Here is a 21,485-nt window from a genome sequence, read left to right on the forward strand (position 1 = left end):
CCCCATTCTCTGGTCAGTTCTGGTCCAACTGGTCCTTCCCAGTTTTCTCTGTGGCCTACAGTGCCCCCAGGCTGTTGGGGGCCCCAGTGTGGGCAGAACTTGGTCTGACCAAACCAGAGTGGGGAGAGCAGGAGCTGTGCCCAAGGCCTGCCCCCACGTTTAGCCATCTCCAAGGTCCTGCCCTTCACCTGAGCCTCTGGCCCTACCCCAAAAAGTCTGTGATGGGGTAGGGATGAGGTGTCCCTTGAGTCTGTCCAGTACTTACTGGTTAACAGGTGCACATCCCTTTCCTGCCCCTCAGCACAAAGCTGCCTCTTGAAGAGTCAGAAATAGTGCAGGGTCCTTTGGAAGGAGCAGTAGGCAGGTCACCCTACTGTGATCAGCCAAAGGCGAACCAATCCTGTTAAGTCCCTAATTCTGGTGAGTAGAGCAGATGGTAGAGTTTCCAGTGGTGGGAGGTTTCCAGGTCAAGGGGAAGTAGGGGGCTCTCCAGGAATCCCGGATGTCACACCACTAATGAAGCTCCAGATCATGGGAGTTCTGAATGCCAGGCCCAAATCCATCAGGAGAAGCAGTTTGGGGCCATGGTCCAACACAGAGCCATCCAGCGTGCAGGCCTCCAGGTGGGGGTCTCTGTCCTCCATGTCCCTGTCCTGCCTGCTATGGTCACAGATGCACAGGCTGGACATAGCTCCGTGGGAAGAAGCCGAGGTGCCCGCCCAGCCTTCCTCGCCACCAGTGGGGGTCCAAGCGCTCCAGGACCTCGATGATGTCACCACGGCGGAAGCTGAGCTGTGAGGGGTCTTGGGCAGAGAAGTCAAACTGGGCTTGGGCGAAGCAGGCCTGGGGTTGCTGCAAGGGTAGGAGAGGTCAGGGGAGCTCTTGGGCACCAGTGTTCAGGGCTCCTCCATCATGCCCATGGCAGGAGGGATTGGTTGCAGGTCTGAAGCAAAGGCTGGACTTGCCTCTACTTTTATGAGGCCCTGAGCCCCTCGGGGCTGCACCCCATGGAACTGCTCTGTCATAGCTCCCTAGCTCTTGGTCCCTAGCTGGGACCACAGGCTAGAAAAAGGAGTGCTGAGGCCTGCTCCCAGGTTCTCTCAGGTCCCTGCCTGCAGTCCCGCCAGGAACAGGCCTGAGAAACTATGGCATGTGTGGCTGGTGCCCAAGCCAGGTTTGGAGAAAGACTATGTCCCAGAATTGCTCCCATCTCTCCGCTGGGCCTTGCTACCATCTATGCACCCAGGTGACCTGGGCTGGGTCCTGGCCCTGTGGAACTGTCTCCCCACCTGTGGACAGCAGCTGGATGGGAGCTCTCTGTGGGCACGTCAGCACGGCGCCTCAGTGACTGTGCCCAGCTTTGCCTGCCCCTGCCTACCCCACCAAGATCTATGGTCTCAGCCCATAGAATCTTCAGTAGGATGGTGATAGGATCAGTGGACAATATAATTAGCAGTTCTCTGCCCAGGAAGGAGGAGGCGGCTCGGGTCCCGGGGGACTGAGCCAGATCTAGAGTCACCCCTAGTGGGGGCCCAGGGACACAGGCCAGAGGGAGATGCTGGGTGTATGGAGTCCTGAGACAGCCCCAGCTCTTCCTTGCTCTCACACACTCCAATCCAGAGCTGGCCCAGGCAGCCAGGGAACGAGAGAGCCTAGAGAAGCATCCCTGAGACAGAAATGGCAGTCTCCCCTTGCTGAGTATGGCGGTGTCTCGGTGGATGAGGGTGTCTTGGTGGGGTCTCTGGAGGGGGGACTCCCTCATTTTCCTGCATGTCAGAGCCCCAAGGCTCATCCTATAGGACACAAGGTAAACTGAGGCCCAGCTGAAGGATAAACTGGCCCTGAAATCACACACAGCAAGGTGGCAGGTCTGGGAAGGGCGGGTTCAGGCAGGGCTTCTGCACCCCACTGCAGGCCTTGGTCAATGTGCCCATTCCCTCTGCAGAGCCCAACCCTGGCTGTCCCAGGGTCCTGACCTCTGGCCCCACACCTTGCAACATTCCTCTCCTGAGGAAAATAGCACATAGGGCCTAATAACTCCACTGGCGGGTGTTGGGTGTCGTCAGTCACCATAATGAGTGAGAGCTGTGCTGCTTGCTCGGGGCCCCTGGATGAAAGGGCAGGCTGGAAAATTGCTATTATTGTGAGGACAAGGGGCGGATGGACCCTCCCTCTCACCAGGCCTTGCCATCCACACCCACAAACTCTGGCACTGCCCCACCCCTCCTCCCTCCTTGTGCAGGCCAGCTCCTGCTCCACATGTGGCCTCAGTGAGTCACTTCCCTCTCCTGTCTGTCCTCAGTGTTTCTCAGTGTCCCACAGTGGGGATGAGGAGACTCTGAGAGTCTGGAGCCCAGCTTGCTGACAAGACTCTGCTGTTAGTCATGCAGCAAACAGTGAGCATCTGCTGTGTGCCGGGCTAGGCCTGGTTCTTAGAGCTGAGATGGGCCAGACTCGGCTCAGTGGGTTTTCCTCCTGGTCTTCCTTTCCTTCCCGCCATTGCTATGCAGAGAGGCTAACCCAGTCCTTGTCCCGCTCAGCCCCCTACCTTGACCAGAGACTCCTCATCTTGCAGGAAGATCTGCCGCTTCTTGGCGATGGTGGTGGTGCGATAGAAATCCACCAGCTCATTGAGGGAGTTGAACTTCTCCTCCCACAGGAAGTACTTCCCTGAAGGCTCTCGCAGCACCTTGAAGTGCTGTACCTGGTCACCATAGCTAGGACAGAGGGCCCAGAAGCCTCAGAGGGGCTCACAGGGATGACCCTCAGCCCGATCAGCCCCAGCCCCAGCCCTCCTCGCTCTCCACTGCCCAGAAGAGCCTCTTTCTCTTTCTGGAGCCAAGGGCATGTAGGAGGCGGGTCCCCACCCTTGCTCCACTTCAGACCTGGAAGGACTCCCGACCTGGACGGGGGAAGAGGATTTAGGTTCCAGCCAAGTTCTTCCACTGCTGTGTCACCTAATGTCTCTGAACTTGTTTCCTCAATATCACCTCCGTTTTGTACAAGTGCTCTGGCTTCATGGACAAGGGTCCACTGAAAGAGGGGGTCCTAGACTGCATCTCTTTAGCCTCCCCTCAATCTTGGTTTCTCTTCACAGCCCTCACAGCCCCTGACAGCATTCTTCTCAGACCCCACCCTTCAGGGGAGAGGAAGTCGGGCCTGTGAGGCTTCTGGTCTTTCTTACTATCACCCACCAGGAGCTTCCAGAACTCCCTCAGGACCAGCTGAAAGCCTCAGACTAAGCTGAGAGGTCAGAGCCCTCTCCTCCCTCTGAATAGTCAACAAGCTCCTGACTACTTGCATGTTCTGGCCTGCAGGGGAGAGAGCCTGAGTCCCCAGGCAGGGATGGGCAGAGGGGCCTGCTGTCTGCAGTGTGTCCTGTGCTGGGATGGGCCTGAAGGCCTGGGCCGTGATGGGGTTACACCAGCTTCTTCTATGTGTCCCTTCCCTTTTGTGCCTGCTGCAGGGCCCGGGTGGAATCAAAAGGACCTTTGGATAAAGGGGAAAATGAGTCCCCAAGTGGTCTGCTAAGAGGCACATAGAAGGAAAGGCCAGTTCCACATCTGTGTTTGTATGGTGTTCAGTTTTAGCCCATACCCAGTGTTTCTCAGGGATTACTCCTGGCTCTGCATTTAAGAATCACTTCTGGAGAGCTCAGGGGACCACATAGGGTGCTGGGAATTAAATCAGGCCCTACTGCATACAAAGTGAGCACCCTGTCTGCTGTACTATCTCTTTCGCCCTGGTTCTAAGATTCTGTGTGCACTTCCCAGGGCTCACTCTCAGTCATGCCTCTCTAGGCTCTGACGGCATACAGGGTCGGTGCTCAGGCCTTATGTGACTGGAGAATACAGGGGCTGCTCTCAGCATTCTCTGTGTGACCATGAAGTACAGGGGATCAAACTTACGGTGTAATGTATGCCTGCCTGTCCTTCAAGCTGTCTTCCCAGGCCCTTTCTCCTCTTCCCCCTTTTCGGTTTGTTTGTTTGACCACACCTATAAGTGTCCAAGCCTTACTCCTGGCTCTGTACTCAGGGATCACTCCTGATCGGGCTAAGGGGATAAAATGGGATGTCTGCAATCGAATCAAAGTCAGCCATGTGCTAGCCATTCTAGCTGCTGTTCTTTCTCATTGGCCCCTCTGTGCAAGATTTAAGTGGAGGTTTTGTCAAGGAAACTAATCTCTGGTGTGTGTGTGTGTGTGTGTGTGTGTGTGTGTGTGTGTGTGTGTGTGTGTGTGTGTGTGTGATGCAGGTTTCCGCTTCAAAGCTCAGGGGAAATGACAATCTACCTGCTCCTTCAGACCCCTCTCTCAGAATCAGGCATGTTATCTTGGCTTTAGACCACCTCTTGCCTGAAGAAGTCAACACTGGATAGGCAGCAATGCAGAAGACCTTGAGCTAGAAGTAACTGGACTACAGGCCCTGAACATCCAGGCTCAGGCCTGATGCAGCCCTTGTTGGTGGCTCTGAGCTGGGCTTCTGCCCTCCAGGTGTGTTGACCCTGAAACCAGCCCTGGGTCTCAGTGCTGACCAGCCCAGCTCTGCTCCTAAGAAGGGCAGCCCAGCTCTGACCAGGTGGATCCCCAGCTCTGTCCTCACAGCTGAGACAAAGCACTTGTGTGTTGTCTGCACAGATTGTTCCTAGGTGACTAAATGGCTTGTGTTGACGGCCGAGGGACATGTGTGCCCATGTGTCTGAGCTGGAGAGGAACGGGGCTGGACTGGGTCAGGTTGCCTGCCCTGTTTGGCTGCTGCAGCCAACACAGAGCCCCAGGAGCCTCTGAGTGTTCTGGCCTTGAGTCACCATGAAGCTTGTGGTGTCTGTGAGGAGTGTCAGAGCAGGGGCAGGCAGAAGTAAGAGCTGAAACAGCAAAACGGCCATAGAGACCCCATGGTTGGGCCATTGCTATAGAGGCAGCAGGACCTTCTCTGTGAATCTTCAAGGAGCCTGGAGTCCACTGGCCCCCTCTCCTATGAATAGTGGAGAGATTCGGATGTGGTGGGTTTGTGGCATTTGAAGGTTATCTGCAGCCTTCTGCAAGTTAATCCAAATGCAAATATCCCTTTATCACAAGAGAGTCAGAGACAGGCTGGGACCTGGGGCCAGGCATGAGGAATTCTAGGACTTGGGGGCCAGAGCAATAGTACAGTACATAGGGCATTTGCCTTGCCTTGGCTGATCTGGATTTGATCTCCAGCACCTCATATGGTCCCTCAAGCTTGCCAAGAGTAATTTCTGAGTTTAGAGCCAAGAGTCATCCTGAGTGCCACTGGGTGTGGTCCAAAAAAAAAAAAACAAAAACAAAAACAAGGAATTTCAGGACCTTGGAATGTGACTTCGAGGCTTTTCACATCTGGAAATGTGCATGTGTTGCTCTCTGCAGTGCTCAGCAAATGGCAGGCCTTGTGCTTCCTGCCATTGGCCCCACTATCTCTTCTAGCTTATAGACGTGGGGTCCAGACAGGGTACCAGTCACAGCACAAGCGGGAGCTGCTGGTGCTGTAGCCAGCCCTGGCCGATGGCCCGTCTCTCTCCTCCCTGGCTCTCACCCATGACTTTTCCCTTCTGCCTGGTCCCCCTCCAGGCCTTCATGGAGCCACAAAGCATCTGGGAGTCTCTTACATCAGTGGGGTGTCCCAAGAAACTTTCGGACCTGGACCTCCACTCCCAAGCCAGAGAGCTACAAGGCCCTTGGAGGAGCTGAGTCTGGTGGACCCCTCACTGGGATGAAGACTCTGCAGCAACTGGTGCCATGGCCCTCCTGAGGGGGGGGGGTCTGAAGAGAGGAGAAGGTGACTGGAGCCTGCCAATGTGCAGGGAGGGGACACGGGCTGCGTGTCTGTCTCAGTGTGTGTCTGTGTTTCTGTGTGTATAACTGTGTCTCTGTATATGTACCTTTGTCTCTGTGTGTGTCTCTGTGTGAGAGTATGGCTCTCTTCTTGTGTGCCTGTGTGTGTCTCTATGTATGTGTGTATCTCTGTGTGTCTCTTTGTCTGTGTGTCTTGTGTATTTCCATCATATTGATGGTGGCACATGCCCTCTCTGGCATGTGGCAGTGGCTGTGTGCAGTGGCCCCTCTCCAAGCAGACATGGGTGTGTTTGTATGTGACCCCACAACCATCTGCTGGGGGATGAGGAGCTGGGCCAGCCCTAGACAGCCAGAGAAGTCCCAAGGACCCAGTTAGGCCAATGCTGGCAGCAGTTGGGCCTGCCTGGCAGGTTTTTCTGGCCTGGTGGTGACAGCAGCAAAGGTGACATTGGCAGAGGATCAACAAGGCTGGGGTGAGGTTAGGAGCCCCAGGACTGTCTTTGTTGGGCTGGGACCCCTAGTGAGGGTCTGCCTGTTACTGCCTTTGGGTGAACTCACAGGCACAATCCTTCCCTAGCCTCAGTTTGCCCATCTATGATAGGGTGTATAGCAGATGTGAAATAGAATCAGATTTTCCAGTAGAAACAGAGCAAGTGGGGGGCTGGAAGATCATGTGTGCCGGGGCAGGTCAGTCAGTGGGCACCAACTCTATGATTCCATGCTGTGTGGCCTTAAGCCATTATTGCACCTCTCAAGCTTTGGTTTTCTTACCTACTTCTGGGTCTGCAGGGGCTCATTCCGCCGCCTGCTCTGCTCAGAACTAATCTCTCTCTGACTAAAACAACACCCCACCTATTCCCTATTACTTTCGTATTTCTATTTGCTATTACTTTCCCCAAAGCCCTAGTAATCTTCTAAAACTTCTTTTTTTGTTTTTTGCCTTTTGAGCTTTGGGGCCACACCCAACTATGTTCAGGGCTTACTTCTGGCATTGCTTAGGGAACCAGATGCAGTGCTGGAGAGGAGAATGATGCTGGCCCCATACAAGGCAAGTACCATCTTGTCTGCCATTCTTTCTGTTTTTGTTTGCTTGCTTTGGTGATGCTGGGGATCAAATCCAGGGCTTCACACATGCAAAGCAAGTGTTCTACTGCTGAGCTATAATCCTGGCCCTTCATTTTCTATGACTTAAAATAATCTTCTATGACTTGAAATAATTTACTAGCAATGTGTTTGTTCTCAGTCACTGCAGGAAAAGTGAAATTCCTAAAGTGCCAGGAGATAGCCCAGTGGTTAAAGAACCCACCCCACAAGTTTGATCCCCAGTGTTGTCCATATGTGCTGATCACAGACCTGGCAGCTCTGTGGTCTAGAATCTGCACCACAAGCAATTTCCTGACACACCACAACCAGTTGTATACAAGCTCTTTGACTGAAGGAAAAAACTGCATGAACCAGGGCCTGGTGAACATTTGTATGTCACAACAACCTAGCAAGCACCACAACCAGAATGTACATGAGTCCCACTGAGTACCACAGCTGAGTATGAAAACAATGGTCCAGTGTGTGAGCAGTCACTATGGCACCAATGTGAAGAGAGAGAAAGAATGGTGGGTAGGGAGCTTGCCTTGCATGTGGCTGATCCAGTCTGATCCCTGGCATTTCATATGGTCTCCTGAGCCCTGCCACGAATAATTCCTGAGTGCAGAGATAATAATAACCCCCGAGCACTGCCAAATGTGTCCTCCCACCAACCCCCCCAAAGACAAAAGAAAGAAAGGGAAAGAGCAGGGGCTGAACCAATAGTACATCTGGTAGGGCACTTGACTTGCATATGACCACTCAGATTTGATCCCTAGCATCCCATATGGTCCCTATATACAGCCAGAAGATACTGAGCCAGGAGTAATCCCTGAGCATAGCTGGGTGTAACCAGGTGTATGTGTGTGTGTGTGTGTGTGTGTGTGTGTGTGTGTGTGTAGATTGTTTGGCAGAAAGATTGAAATGAATTTCTAAAAGGCAGCAAACTGTCCTATTATATTCTTGACTCTCCAGCCCCAAGATAAACCCTAGAGAGCTGTAGGAACTCAGGTCAGAGAACCAGAGCAAACTCATGTGTACCACTTCTAGGATACTCCTGGCCTGAATGGAATAAAAAAATGGAAATACATGTTATTCACGGCAGGCGTTCACGACAGTCTGCAGAGTGGGGCAAAGTTGCAGAGCAGATATTGCACTCAAACCTTGGCTGCCAGCTCAAACAAACTTCTGGGTGGGTGGGGGGGAGCCCTTTGTAAACTCGTAAAAGGTAACCAGCCATGGCCACTATCTTCATGAGGCAGTATAGGCCCATAAACTCCACCTCTGACAACTTTACAGGGCTTGGCATGGGTGTGTGGGAGATGCCACGCGCAGTGGTTAGAGTCCCCAAGATCAAGCCAGTGAGGGCAGAAATACTGAGCTCCACAGCACTGAGTCTGCCATGGTCTGGTCCTAAACAAGCACACTACAGCTGAGAGAGTTGGGATCCACCCATACGCAACAGGTCCGGGGGAAATGCAGGTGGGAATCAGATTCCTTTCTACCCCTTGTCATTGTTATTATTTTATTTATTTATTTATTTATTTTTTGGGTCACACCCAGAAGTGCTCAGGGGTCATTCCTGGCTCTGTGCTCAGAAATTGTCCCTGGCAGGCATGGGGGACCATATGGGATGTTGGGATTCGAATCACCGTTGGTCCTGGGTCAGCTGCTTGCAAGGCAAACGTCCTACTGCTGTGCTATCTTTCCGGCCCCTAATTTTTTTTTTTTTTTGTTCACTGTTTCTCTCTAGTAATCCTAGATACATAAGCAATGGCATCCCTAACCACCACCCTCAGAGCATGGTGTGGTCCTGGAAGGCTTTACTAGACTGTGAATTACCTAACTGGTCTTTACCAGACACTTTTCTATATGCAAGCACTTATATAGATGCCCTTTCTGGGATAACAAGTGGGTAACTGTTACAGCTCAGGGCTGTAAGCTAAGATTCTTGTTCAAAACTCACACTTCTATTTACCTTTCAAGACTTAGTTTTTGGGGGCCAGAGTGACAGCAGAGAGGTAGGATGTTTGCCTTGAACACAACCCATCTGGGATGGTCCAAGTTCAATCCCCAGCATCCCATATGGTCCCCTGATCAGGAGTGATTTTTGAGCGCAGAGCCAGGAGTTACCGCCGGTCTGGCCATTAAAAAAAAGAAAGGAAAAAAAAAAAAAGTTTCCATCCCTAGTCTCTTCGAGGACTACCGAAGATGGACCTGGGAAACGGAAACCTTGGGAAACTCAAAGGGTAAAGAGCGCCACCTGGCGGAACAAGTGTCAAACCACATCCAGTGACTCGCAGGACGTTGATGATTTGCCCTTTTGACCAGGAGGCCCTGGTAAAGACAGGTACCAGGTTTTTTTCTGAGAGATGCTCCTAGACCCCCTCCTAGTACATAGATGCTGCATCAACAGCTCAATAACTATTCTCTAGGAGCTGGAAGGGGCTTGTATGGCAGAGCATACGCCTATCAAGCAGGAGGCTGAGTTTAATCAGCATGGCCACCTGAGCACCTCCAAGGTGAGAGGGATGCTGCCGACCCCAAGCACCCCTGAATTGTAAGTACTGTATGGCCAGGCTGGAGTACAGAACTTCAGGTCCAGGCCAACAGGTTGAGCATTGGGCTGTGCCAAAAGTGGTCCTAGGCAGCCTGAACTGTGACAGGGGTGACTCCATATGGGAAAGCAAAACCTGCCCTTAGTCCTCTGTCTCCCCTGCTGGCTAGGCAGCTTGAGCTCCAAGACCACTCCTCCAGGAGTGCAACTGCTGCTCTTTTGGAATCGGATATTTTTGTTTGTTTATTTTTGGGCCACACCCAATGGTGCTCAGGAGTTACTCCTGACTCTGTGTTCAGGAATCACTTTTGACTGCACCTGGATGCTGGGGATGGAACCTGGGTCAGCAGCGTGCAAGGCAAACTCCCTACCTATCCACTGTACTATTGGTTCTGCCCCTGTCATAGACATTTTTCATATTTATTTATTTAAAGTTGAAGGCCACATTGGTGGTGCTCAGGCTTACTCCGGGCTTTGCACTTGGATCACTCTTGGTGTTGCCGGGGAGACCTTTTAGGGTGCTGAGTATCAAACAAGGGTCATCTGTGTGCAAGGCAAGTGCCATGACTTCTATCTCTCCAGTACTTAGTACTTGAATTTCTTTATTCACCTGTCATGAAGGTCCCTGGGTCAGATGTATCTTCTTCCTCATAGGCCTCCTTAGACGCGACCCTTCCACCTTTTTCTTTGGTTTACACACCAAAGAGTTGAAAATTTTGAGTAAAACCTGAGAACACACCCATGGGGCTGCAATTACCCTGAGAGCCCAGTAGAGGACAGTGTGCTCAGGCATGTTGGAAGTACAGGTCCAGCAGTTCTTTAGGTTCTGGATGGGACTTGGGAAGGCCAACACCTCACCCAACTTAGGCTCCAGAACCTACCCAGTGACTTCCCTGGTCTCCTGCTTTGCTGGATGACCTTGTGCTATGGGGCTAGTTCCTGAGCCAGACCAGCCCGCTGGCAGGTGCCATTCCCAGGAGCTGGATGACGCTTGGAAAGCTGCCAGGTCCCACTTTTGCAGGGAGCAGGGGTAAAAAAGGAGCTGGGCTGTGTGCATAGAGGGGGAACATGTCCTGGGAGAGGCCAGTTGCTCATGACCGTCCTAGGGTGGTGGTCAGCACTAACATTCAGTGCTCTCATTTTCAGGTGAGGAAATAGAGATTCACTCCTGCCATTTGGGACAATGGGCCCCTACGGGGAGGCAACCATAGCACAAGCCTTGCTCGTGTGGGGAGGAATTTGAGTGCTGGCAGGGTGGGGTGCACGGGTCACTCAGGATGCTGGGTCACTTTATCCTCCTCCCCACACACACAGCCTACCATCAGAGTCTACCAACGTGGGTGCCCAGATCCAGCTGGGCCCACAGGCTGTGCCAGCCACGCCACCCCCATTTCAGGACCATGCAGCCACTGGCAGCCAGGATGGCACTTCTGGGCACATGTTGAAGCTCTTGTGAGGTGAGTGAAAAGATGTCAGCAGAGCCTCCTCTATCCAAGACCCCTTCCTCTTCCATCTGGTGTCTTACCCACAGTCCTTTGTGTCCTTACACTCAGTCTGTTCTAGGGTTACCTCAAACCTGCTCCAAGCACCTCTAGGTTGCCTCAGTGGCCACAGCAGGCCCAGAGCTGGCCCTGCAGGTGACCTCCTCACAAATCTCAGGTCCCTGCCGCCTCTCCAGCTGCCATCTGTGTCCCCTCAGCCTTCACATAGGCCCCAGCCCTCTCACCTCACTGGCCTCCCTTCTGCCAGGCTGCCCCATCCAGCCCTTAGAGTCACCTGCTGAAGAGCAGAACCTCATCACCCCCTGTGGCCCATGAACCCCCTTTGCAGGAAATCCCCACATTCGGCTCCACCCACACCCTGCTCACTGCCACCTGCTTCTGTCAGCTCCCATAGCCCTGCACAGCCCCACCTCTGGGCCATGGCTTTCTCTGCTCCTCATCTTAAGAAGTCTCTCCCCAGTGGCCCTCATTCCTGAGCTCTGGGAAATCTCAACCTTGAGGTTCAGCTCCCTGCTCAGATATCCCCTCTGAGAAGCCTTCTGTGACTGCTGGCTGCTATGGCATGTACATCTGCTGCTTCATTCAGCATACGGCGGAAACACAGCACAGAGACAAGGGAGATTTTACTCTCATTTCCTCAGTCCCTGGAATTCCCAGGCTGGAAGCTTAAAGATCAATTGATTTCCCTCATTCCCCTCCCTCTTTCTGCCCTTTTTATCTAATATGGGCCAATGAGGCCTTTGGAATTGATTCTCTGGAGACACTGTCCTGCTCACCAGGCTGGGCATTCTCCTCACAGCAGCGCCTCTGGTGCCAGGCGCCTTTCTCACTGTTCTTTAATATCTCTCAAGTTTCTCTCAGAAACAGTTCAGTGGCCAAGACACAATGTTTGAATCTCAGCACCACTGTGGTTCCCAAAGAATAGAGCTGAGAATGTCAGGGTGTGGCAGAACTCAAACAGCTGCCCTCAGAGCCAGTGCTTTCAACTACATCACCAGTACATGGGGAGCTGTGCTGGGGCCAAAGGTGACCTTGGGTGCCCTGGTGCATCCATGCCACCCCCGCCCTCTCACACCTCTGTAGCTGACCGCTTTCTTTTTCCTTGATGACAGTTATTGGCTACTACCCAGGGACACAGAGGAATGCCTGGGGTCCTCAGCCTGGCACCAAGGCCCAGCAGTTGCCCCAGGCCAAGCAAATTCCCTGCTGTGGGCCATTTGAGGAGTATCCCCTGACCCCCAGACAGTCTTGTCAGCAGGTGTTTGCTCAGCCTGCTCCCCCCAGTGCTGTTTCCTCTTTGTATCTGTTCCACCTCCCTCTAAACCTCCTCTGCACCCATGTAAGGTGGGTCAGAACTCACTTGACAGAAACTGAGAACTCCCCCGGCGAGCTCTCACTCTCCCGGATCAGGAAAGCGCCCAGGTGGTTCCGCTTCAGCAGGATCTCCTCGGCCAGCTGGCGGGAAATCCTCCCTGAGTACCAGCTGCAGAGAAAGGGGCAATGTGGGGCAGGGTGGGCATCCATTTCATAGTCACATCACTAGGTCCCCAGATGACATGTGTGGCAGGTGGCGGTGGGGACCCAATCACAACATTTGGTCTCTGAGCCTTCCACACACACACACACCAGACATTAGGAATTCCAACCCTTGTGTCTCGGCCCAGCCAAATTTAGAAGTGTGTTTCTATCTCCAATAAATACAAGTGGGACGAAAACGGAGACATTCTCTTAGTAGGGGAGAATCTTTTCTCAACCCATTCCACAGGTGCACAGGCCGAGTTAGCAATTGGTCTCTTAGTTCCTGCAGACCAACAGATAGATGCAAGGGGCAGGTGCTTGAAAATGAGGTCCTGCTGGCAGAACCCCATAAATCTTCTGCCTGAGGGTGCCAGGCAAGAACTCTGCTGCTCTTTCTGCTCAGGGTAGGGTGGCTCCAGCACATTGGCCATGTCAACCTAGCTTTACCTCCACCCCTTTACTAGTCAGATAGGGAACTGATGCCCATCATGATGAGATCTCATGGGGACACTGTGCCAAGGGGCCTCCTCTCCCCCCCAGCAAGAGCTTCCTGAGCTGTGCTGGCCCGGGGGCGGATGTGAGGTGCCTTTCCTGTTGTCTCAGGATGTCTCTGGGCCCCAAAGCTAAGAGCACTATGGCAGATACTGAGGTGTTCTACCCAGGTCCCCACCCTCAAATTCCTGTGCTACTCCTAGACAGACACGTGCCCTGGCCTGGACTTCACTGCACACTCACCATGGGCAGTGCCACCACACAAGCCCCAGAATGTTCTCCTGACTGTGAGGGGAACAGGAACCCCTGGGGCACCTCCTATGTCCCCTGCCACCACTGTGACAGTGTCCCTCCCTGAGCCTACATCCCAGAAGGGCAGGTTCTGGCTACTAGCCCCACACTTAGGGGGCCCTGCATAATCTCATTGTGAGATCCCCCAGAAGGGAGAGGGGAGGAGGTGCTGATGTTCTGGTCATCTGCAGATTTGGGGTACTGGGCAGAGGCCTCCAGGTTAGTGGCTGAGCCTGGGCTCAGGGCTGTTGCTCAAGGCTTGAGTTAGGGAGGGGAACCCCCATTGGCAGTCCTCAGCAGGACACAGGTGTAGACACCGGTAGGCCCCACTGGGTGTTTCCTGAAAGCAAGTCTCTCAAACACCCACAAAGCCGCAAAAATGTTGGCTGGGGGCGGGCACTGTTGACTGCAGGGGCCTCCCTCCAGGGCTGCCTGCCCTTTACTTCAACCTCCACAGCTGCTTTCCGCATGGGCCAGAAGACTTGGCGGACCCAGCCTGCCCATGCTCAGAACCAGGCTCCCCCATAGCTCCTGTGCTTGCCTTCCATGATGTTCTCCATATTCCTACAGTGCCCAGTGAGGGCAGGGTTCCAGGGAAGGTGTCACGGCAAGTCTCTGTCCTGACTCCCCTCCACAGCATGACTGTCTGTACCCCTCCCTGGACAGAGACTGTGCCAAAGGTCCAGACCCTTCTGTCCAGTGCCACATGGTGCAGAGAGACATGCAGGGTCTGGATCCCAGGAGGGGCAGAACGGCGAGGAGCCTCCTGCCTCTGTGCTCCACTCCCCCACGCCTATCAACCAGGCTTCATCCATCCAGCCTCCTCACCTGCCTGAGATTCTCTCCTAATCAGAACCTTCAGGGCTCCCACATACACCCTGGGCCTGGCATTTAAGGCCCACCTGAACTGCCACTGCCCACCTGAACTGTTTCTCCCAGGCCGCCATTCTGTTTGCTACTTAGTCAAAGCTTACACCTGCTTCAAAGCTTCACTCATTGCCGTCCTCTAGAAGCCCTTCAGGTTCCTGACTGCTTCCATGTCAAGTTTCTTTCCTGACTCTCCCACAGGTGAGGGCTGCTTCAACCCCAGCACTGTATGTAGTATCTCCAGAATCACCAAGGCTGCCCCCTTGGGCTATGGCCAAATTCTGGTGATTGCTTGTTTACAGACTGTCTCACTTAATAGTTCAACTATATTCACTTCAGCTCTGACATTTCTCAGGCCTCCAGATCTATTTGGAATCAAGGCTCCATCCATGACTCCTGCTACACCCTGTCCTCAAGCAATGACAAGCTCTCCCTGCTGCCAGCCCACTGGTGTGGCCTGCTTCCTGCCTGCTCCACATAGATGCCCCCATTTCCTCTTTTATTCCCCCTCCCACACAGCACTGAACTTGACTTCTAGAATTCTCTGCAGATTAAAGTCACATTCTGTGTTTTACAAATGAAAAATGAGAAACAGGAAAGGTAGGAACTGCCTGAGGCCAAATAGCAGTCAAGGGTTCTACTTCAAACCCTGCATTAGCAAGCGCCCCATACACCTCATCTGGCTCTGGAGTAGATCTCCACAGCTGACCCTGGAGTAGCCCCACTAACTGACCCTGAAGTCGCACCCCCAGAGTATCACCCTCCCCAAGCACCCTCAGTCTCTTTTCTCTTTGTCCTCAGTCCTGTCATCAATCAGACAAGTCCACACATCTCCACCCCTGATCCTCCTAGTGGGTATCCAAAGATGACAGATACTCAGAGTTGAGTATCCTCAGACCCCGGGACTTGCTAATCTCGCAGCTCCATCTCTAATGTGTGGGGAAATTAAAATGGGGGGTCAGGGGTAATTATTGAGGACTTAGGGCCACTCACGGGTGTGGCTTGACCCGGATGTAGTTCTTGGGAATAAATCCCTCAGCACCCCGAAGCTCAGCCTTGTACCAGTTCTGGTCATCTTCCATGTTCAAGATCTGTAGGCGGGAGAAACAGGCCTCTCAGTCACCAGGAGGGATCATTGTCACCTGTTGAGATCCTGCCCTTGGACTCCCTGGTTCCTTGCATCAGCTGCAGGGTTATTTCATAGAGGAGGGCTGGGACCTGGATTGGTGGGTACAGCCCAAGGTCATCAAGGCCATCTCATGCCACAGAGGATCACTCCATTCTCCAGGAGGGATCTAGCACAGATGGGACCTGAGGAGGGTTTATGAGTGGGGTTGAATGAGAGAGGGGCTGGATCTGGATTGTCAGGCTCTTCTGTAAAGCCCCTGGTTCTTGCGTGGGCCCCTATGGGAAGATCTGGGGTGCTTGACTCCTGGGCATGGGCTTCCACTGCATTTGCACATTATGTGCTGAGCCATCAGAAAGAAGGTCTGAGTTCCCCAGGATGGTTGTGAGGCCCAAGCTTGATATCAGCACCTAAGAGGCGGTTACCTGGTATTTGCATGCGAATGATCATCATTCCTCACAATCAAAGGATAGTTAAGGACTAGAGGGAGGGTATGGGGGTGCTTTGGGCTGGAATGAGTAAAACAAGCCTTGCTCAGGCCACAGACACCTTTCCCAGGGCTGAAACAATGGTGACAGGACGGTATAGTGACTGCAGGCAGCAGGCAGCCAGGCTTGTCTCTTGGGATAGGGAGCTTGAGGTTCCCTTCTCTGAGTCACCTTGATTCTCATACTTAAAGATCTCATTACTTGACCCTCAAGAGCAAAGCACTGAAGCCATTTCACAAATCAGGAAATAGACCCAGGGCGGGGGGCAGGAGCAAAGCCACATAGCAGAGAAAAACCAAGCACCAGGATTTGGGCTGAGCCAGATGAGGAGACCCTGGCCACCCCACTTTGTTCGAGTTTTCTTTGGTTTTTGAATCACACCTGGTGGTGCTCATTATTACTCTTGGCTCTACACTCCTGGTGGTGCTTGGGGACCATATGGGCTGCTGCGGTGAACCTGCGTTGGTTATAATCAAGTCAAGTGTCCTACACATTGTACTATTGCTCCTGCCCCTCCCCATACCACTTTATGTCTGGAAAGGGGCCCCATCCTTTACTGTCAGTTCTGGGTGAAGTCTTGACAAGGGGTGCAACCTCATTAGAACCTTTGCCAAGGAGAAAAATGTACAGAGAACACCCCACAGACTGTAGGTCAGTGCTTGGGAGGCCAATGAGTTTAGCTCAGATGCTAGATTTTGCAATAAGAGCTGAGATTGATTTGCTGCCTCAGGCCCAGGCTGAGGTCCTACCCTAAAGCTAGGTCCCCCTAATCTGAAAAAAGACACTTCTCTGCTTCCCCTGTAGCCTGAGCAAGGCCAGCAGAAACAAATAGTTTATTTTACATGATATTTTTGCTGGAAACAAAACAGAAATTTTGGATGTAGCTCAAAGGTAGTGCATTTGCCTTGCATGTATGAGGTCTGGGGTCAATTCCAAAAACTACTAAAAAAACAAAAACAAGGGGGCTGGAGAGATAGCATGGAGGTAAGGTGTTTGCCTTTCATGCAGGAGGTCATCAGTTCGAATCCCGGCGCCCCATATGGTCCCCTGTGCCTGCCAGGAGCAATTTCTGAGCCTGGAGCCAGGAATAACCCCTGAGCACTGCCGGGTGTGACCCAAAAACCACACACAAAAAAAAACAAAACCCAAAACACTAAAATTTACAATTCATCCAATATGATGAGGAATTTGGGCCACGCTTCATAGACCCAGATTTAATGCAAGTATCTTGGGCTTTCGACACTCTCTCTTTGAATGCCTGCTATTCTTATATCAGGATATAAGAATATCTTCTTCGGGCCCGGAGAGATAGCACAGCGGTGTTTGCCTTGCAAGCAGCCGATTCAGGACCTAAGGTGGTTGGTTCGAATCCCGGTGTCCCATATGGTCTCCCATGCCTGTCAGGAGCTATTTCTGAACAGATAGCCAGGAGTAACCCCTGAGCACCGCTGGGTGTGCCCCCCCCCAAAAAATAGAATATCTTCTTCATGTGTAAAATGAACACGTTTGTCCCCCACACTGACTGTGGTCACATCTGATGGTACTGTGGGCACTTTATAGTGTTAAACAACTACTCACAGGGCCAGAGAGGGCAAAGAGCAAAATACTTGCCCTTCAGGCACCCAACCTTGGTTCCATGCCTAGTACCCCATGTGATCCCCTCAATACCTCCAGGAATAATCCTTGAGCACAAAACCAGTAGTAACCCTTGAGCAAACCAATATCAAATAAAGTTCTCATTCCAAGAAAGATACTTTCTAATACTGTATGGCAGAGGATAGTAGCTAAACTTTGTAGTGTTCATTTCCAATATAGACAGACATTGAGTCATTATGGTGAACACCTAAATACAAATACAGCAAGTACACAGCTGTTTGTCCACTGTAGAACAATGCAATGGGGAAATAGTCCATGTTTCTGTGGCAAGAAGAAGAAGAACAGCTTAATCTCCTCCCACCTGTTGTTTCTCCTTCTTCTTGATTTGGGAGATCCCTGTCTCCATGGGGACAAGATACTAATCCCATTGGAAAAAAGGGTGGCTCAATTTTGACTGTAATTTTTGTAAGCTTTTCTTGGGCCACACCTGGCAATGCTCAGGGCTTACTCCTGGTTCTGCACTGGCAAGTTCAGGAGACTATATGGAGTGCTGGGGATTTAACACATTACCTACTGTACTATCACTCCAGCTTCCTGGCTGACATTTTTAAATTGCTATTATTATTATTATTTTTATTGGTTTTTGGGCCACACCCAGCGGTGCTCAGGGGTTACTCCTGGCTGTCTGCTCAGAAATAGCTCCTGGCAGGCACGGGGGACCATATGGGACGCCGGGATTCGAACCAACCACCTTAGGTCCTGGATCAGCTGCTTGCAAGGCAAACACCGCTGTGCTATTTCTCCAGGCCCAAATTGCTATTATTTTTGTTTGGAGCAACAACCATGATGCTTAGGGGTTACTCCTGGTTTTGAGTTCACGAATAACTCCTAGTGATCTCAAGGGACCATATGGGAAGCCAAAGATTGAACTTGGGTCACTGCATGCAAGGCAAGCAAGCACCTTTCCTGCTAAACTATTGCTCTAGTCTCTCTGCTGACATTTAAATCTTTCCTTCATCAGGAATTTTGCTTATACATGATATGGAGAATATTATGCTGAGTGAAATAAGTCAGGGGGAGAGGGATGGACATAGAATGATAACACTCATTTGTGGGATTAAAAAAAAAAGGTAGTATAGTACGGTGATAATATCCAGAGACAATAGAGATGAAGACCAGGAGGACCAGTCCATGGTAGGAAGCTTGCCACAAAGAACAGTGAGTGTAATTAGGGCAGAGAAGGGACCACTATGACATTGATAATTGGAAATCATCACTGTCAAGAACTGGGTGCTTAAAAGGGATAAAGTGATATACATGACACCCCTTCAGTAACAATATAGCAAACCACAGTGTCTAAAAGGAAAAAGAGGAGGAAGGGAGAAAGGGAGAAAAGAAAAATATCTGCCCCAGAGGTAGGCAGGGAGGAAATGGGTATCGATGGTGGGAAATGTGCACGGGTGAAGGGTTCTGTGCATTGTATAACTAAAATTCAATTATGAACAACTTTTTTTTTGGAGTCCACGCCCGGCTGTGCTCTGGGGTTACTCCTGGTTCTGCGCTCAAAAATTGCTCCTGGCAGGCTCATGGGACCATATGGGATGCCGGGAATTGAACCACTGTTCGTCCTGGGTGGGCCATGTGCAAGGCAAATGCCCTACCACTGTGCTATCTCTCCAGCCCTGACCACAGTGTTTAAATAAAGTCATTAATAGTATTTTTGAAAAAAAAATCTTACTTTTTTCAAGCTGTCTTGTTGAGTTTATGCTAAGTACCAGACTCCCTCCTTTCAAAGTGTTGGCTCCACCTGAGATGCCAGTACTAGAACACCCCCACCCCCAACCTGCTCTCAACAACAACAATACTGCTTTATTTATTTATTTATTTTGGTTTTTGGACCACACCCGGCGGTGCTCAGGGGTTACTCCTGGCTGTCTGCTCAGAAATAGCTCCTGGCAGGCACGGGGGACCATATGGGACTCTGGGATTTGAACCAACCACCTTTGGTCCTGGATCAGCTGCTTGCAAGGCAAACGCTGCTGTGCTATCTCTCCGGGCCCCTATTTATTTATTTTTTAAAGAAGGGCCAGATGGGAGGCCAGACAGAGAGATACAGGGAGAAACAGAGAGATAGTACAGCAACTACAATGTTTGCCTGGCACACTACTAACCTGAGTTTGATCCCTGAGCCCAGTGCTAGAAGTAAGGCTTGAGCACAGCTCCTCCCGAAAAGAAAAGGTCAGAGTGATAGTCCAGCAAACAGAGTACTTGTCTAGGATGTGGTTGATCCAGGTTAGATCCCCAGCACCCCATAAGCTTGCAGGAGTGATCCTTTAGTGCAGAGGCAGGAGTAAGCCCTGAGCACTGCTGGCTATGGCCCAAAATAAGCAAAAAAAAAAAAAAAATTAGTTTAGAAAACATTCCAATTCCTCCACCACCGAAGAAAGCAACACTTTGTCTCTGATTAGACTTTCATCCCAGTCCCTATCCTCAGTGGATCCCATGACAAGTGGGTTCAGGTTCTGGCACCACAGAAGAGAGCCAGGAACTCCTTGAAGAAGGACTCAGCCTCCCAGAAGAGAGGCCAAGTGGATAGGTGCTTGCCTGTGTGCTGTTGACCCAGATTCAATTCCCAGCCCACTGGTTCAGATGTGTCCTCAAACCAGATCTTTCATGTAACTTCTCTGGGCCTCCTCTAGTCACTGTGTCATGGGGTTCTAGCAGCTCAAACTGGGGACTTGGCAATAATGGGGTGTCAGCATACTGCCATCAAGACCTTCTCCCTCCATCCTGCTGTGCTGGAGACAGAACCCAAGGCCTCACATATGCAAGGCAAATGCTCCACCACCTCCACCAGCTGCCCCTCCCAAGCTGTCTGGACCCTTCTTTTGCTTGCAACATGGGGTCAAAGGCAGGATTCAGGGCTCAGAGTGGAGGGACAGAGTTCACTGTCCACCCCAGGATAGAAATGGGGGCTAGGTACGTGTCTAAGCATGACCCATAGCAGCTTCTGGGCTCAGTCTTGGCAAGATGCTCTTGACTCTGGTCCCTGAACTCTGCTTTCACATCACACTGGTAGCTGAAGACTATTATAGAGAGAGAATCCCCAGATCAGTCCTCTGGGTCACTTTGAAAGGTTATGGAATCACTATAAAGGGCACAGACAGGGAGAAGCAAACAGCCAAATGTGTGTTGGCTTTTCTTTTCTTTTTCTCCACACTGAACACTCATCCCTCTCATAGTTCCCTCTGTGCCAATGGGCTCACGTGTTGTTCCCTGACACTTCCTCTCTCCCTGCCTCCTTCATCTCCTCTCCTTTTTCTCTTCTTCCTCCCTTCCTCTTTCTCTCTCTCCGTTCTCTTCCTTGAGTTGTCTTTTCAAAGTCTCTTTTGGAAAACTAGATGTGGGGCCCCTATTCCTGCAAGCCACCACAGTAATAGCTCCTTGTACCCAGTCAGTAGTGCCCGGAAAAGGGAACATTTGTTCTCTCCCATTTCCTAGATGGGGAAGCAGAGGCTTCCCAGGGAGGCAGAGTTGAGACCAGATCACCTCCCTGATGGCTTCAGGGTGGGACTGTCTTAGGGGCTGTCAGGCATCCCTGGCACTTAAGTCCCTTCCTCCCATAGAAAGCCAATTGGGGCCAGTCACCCTACCTTGAGTGTGTCCCCCTTGTTGAAAGCCAGTTCGTCATTCTCAGTAGCCTGAAAACTGTACAAGGCTACAGACTCCATGCCGCTAGTGCGCCCCAGCAGCCAGGTTCAGAGTAACTGGGCAGCTTCCTGCTTCCTCTGTACTCGCTCTGCTCTCTCGCTCACTCGCTAGGGGACTGTCTTCCTTTGTTTTCAAAGCCTGTTTGTTCTTCTGAAGCAAAGACTGAAACTGCCCCCACAGGGAAGAAACAGGAAGCCGAGCTCTGTCAGAAAGCTGAGGTGGCCCCTACCTCCCACTCCAGGAGTCCCTGGGTGGGCCCTGTACTGTACCCCTGTGACAGATGATAAAGGTGAGATTTCCCAAGGAGAAAGGCTGACAAATCCTTCTTGTGGGCTGGTGATGCAGCTCATAATTCCAGCCACCCCACCATTCTGCCAGTGTACTCTCCACAGAGTCTAACCTCCAGTGCCTCCCTGGCTCCTATGCCTGTCCTGTCCTGCCCCGC

At 51.8% G+C, this 21,485-nt stretch overlaps 1 protein-coding gene across 1 annotated transcript; it reads right to left on the reverse strand.

The window, feature by feature from the left end:
• Window positions 1-666: 666 nt before the first annotated feature.
• GRAP (GRB2 related adaptor protein) lies at window positions 667-21,060 on the reverse strand. Its single transcript, XM_049776974.1, has 5 exons — window positions 20,983-21,060; window positions 15,113-15,210; window positions 12,312-12,434; window positions 2,549-2,717; window positions 667-852 (listed from the first exon to the last, which is right to left on the reverse strand). The coding sequence occupies exons 1-5, from the start codon at window positions 21,058-21,060 to the stop codon at window positions 667-669; spliced, it is 654 nt and encodes a 217-aa protein (XP_049632931.1).
• Between the last annotated feature and the right edge of the window lie 425 nt (window positions 21,061-21,485).

The sequence above is a fragment of the Suncus etruscus genome, chromosome 7 (genome assembly GCF_024139225.1).
Source record: "Suncus etruscus isolate mSunEtr1 chromosome 7, mSunEtr1.pri.cur, whole genome shotgun sequence".
Taxonomy (NCBI): domain Eukaryota; kingdom Metazoa; phylum Chordata; class Mammalia; order Eulipotyphla; family Soricidae; genus Suncus; species Suncus etruscus.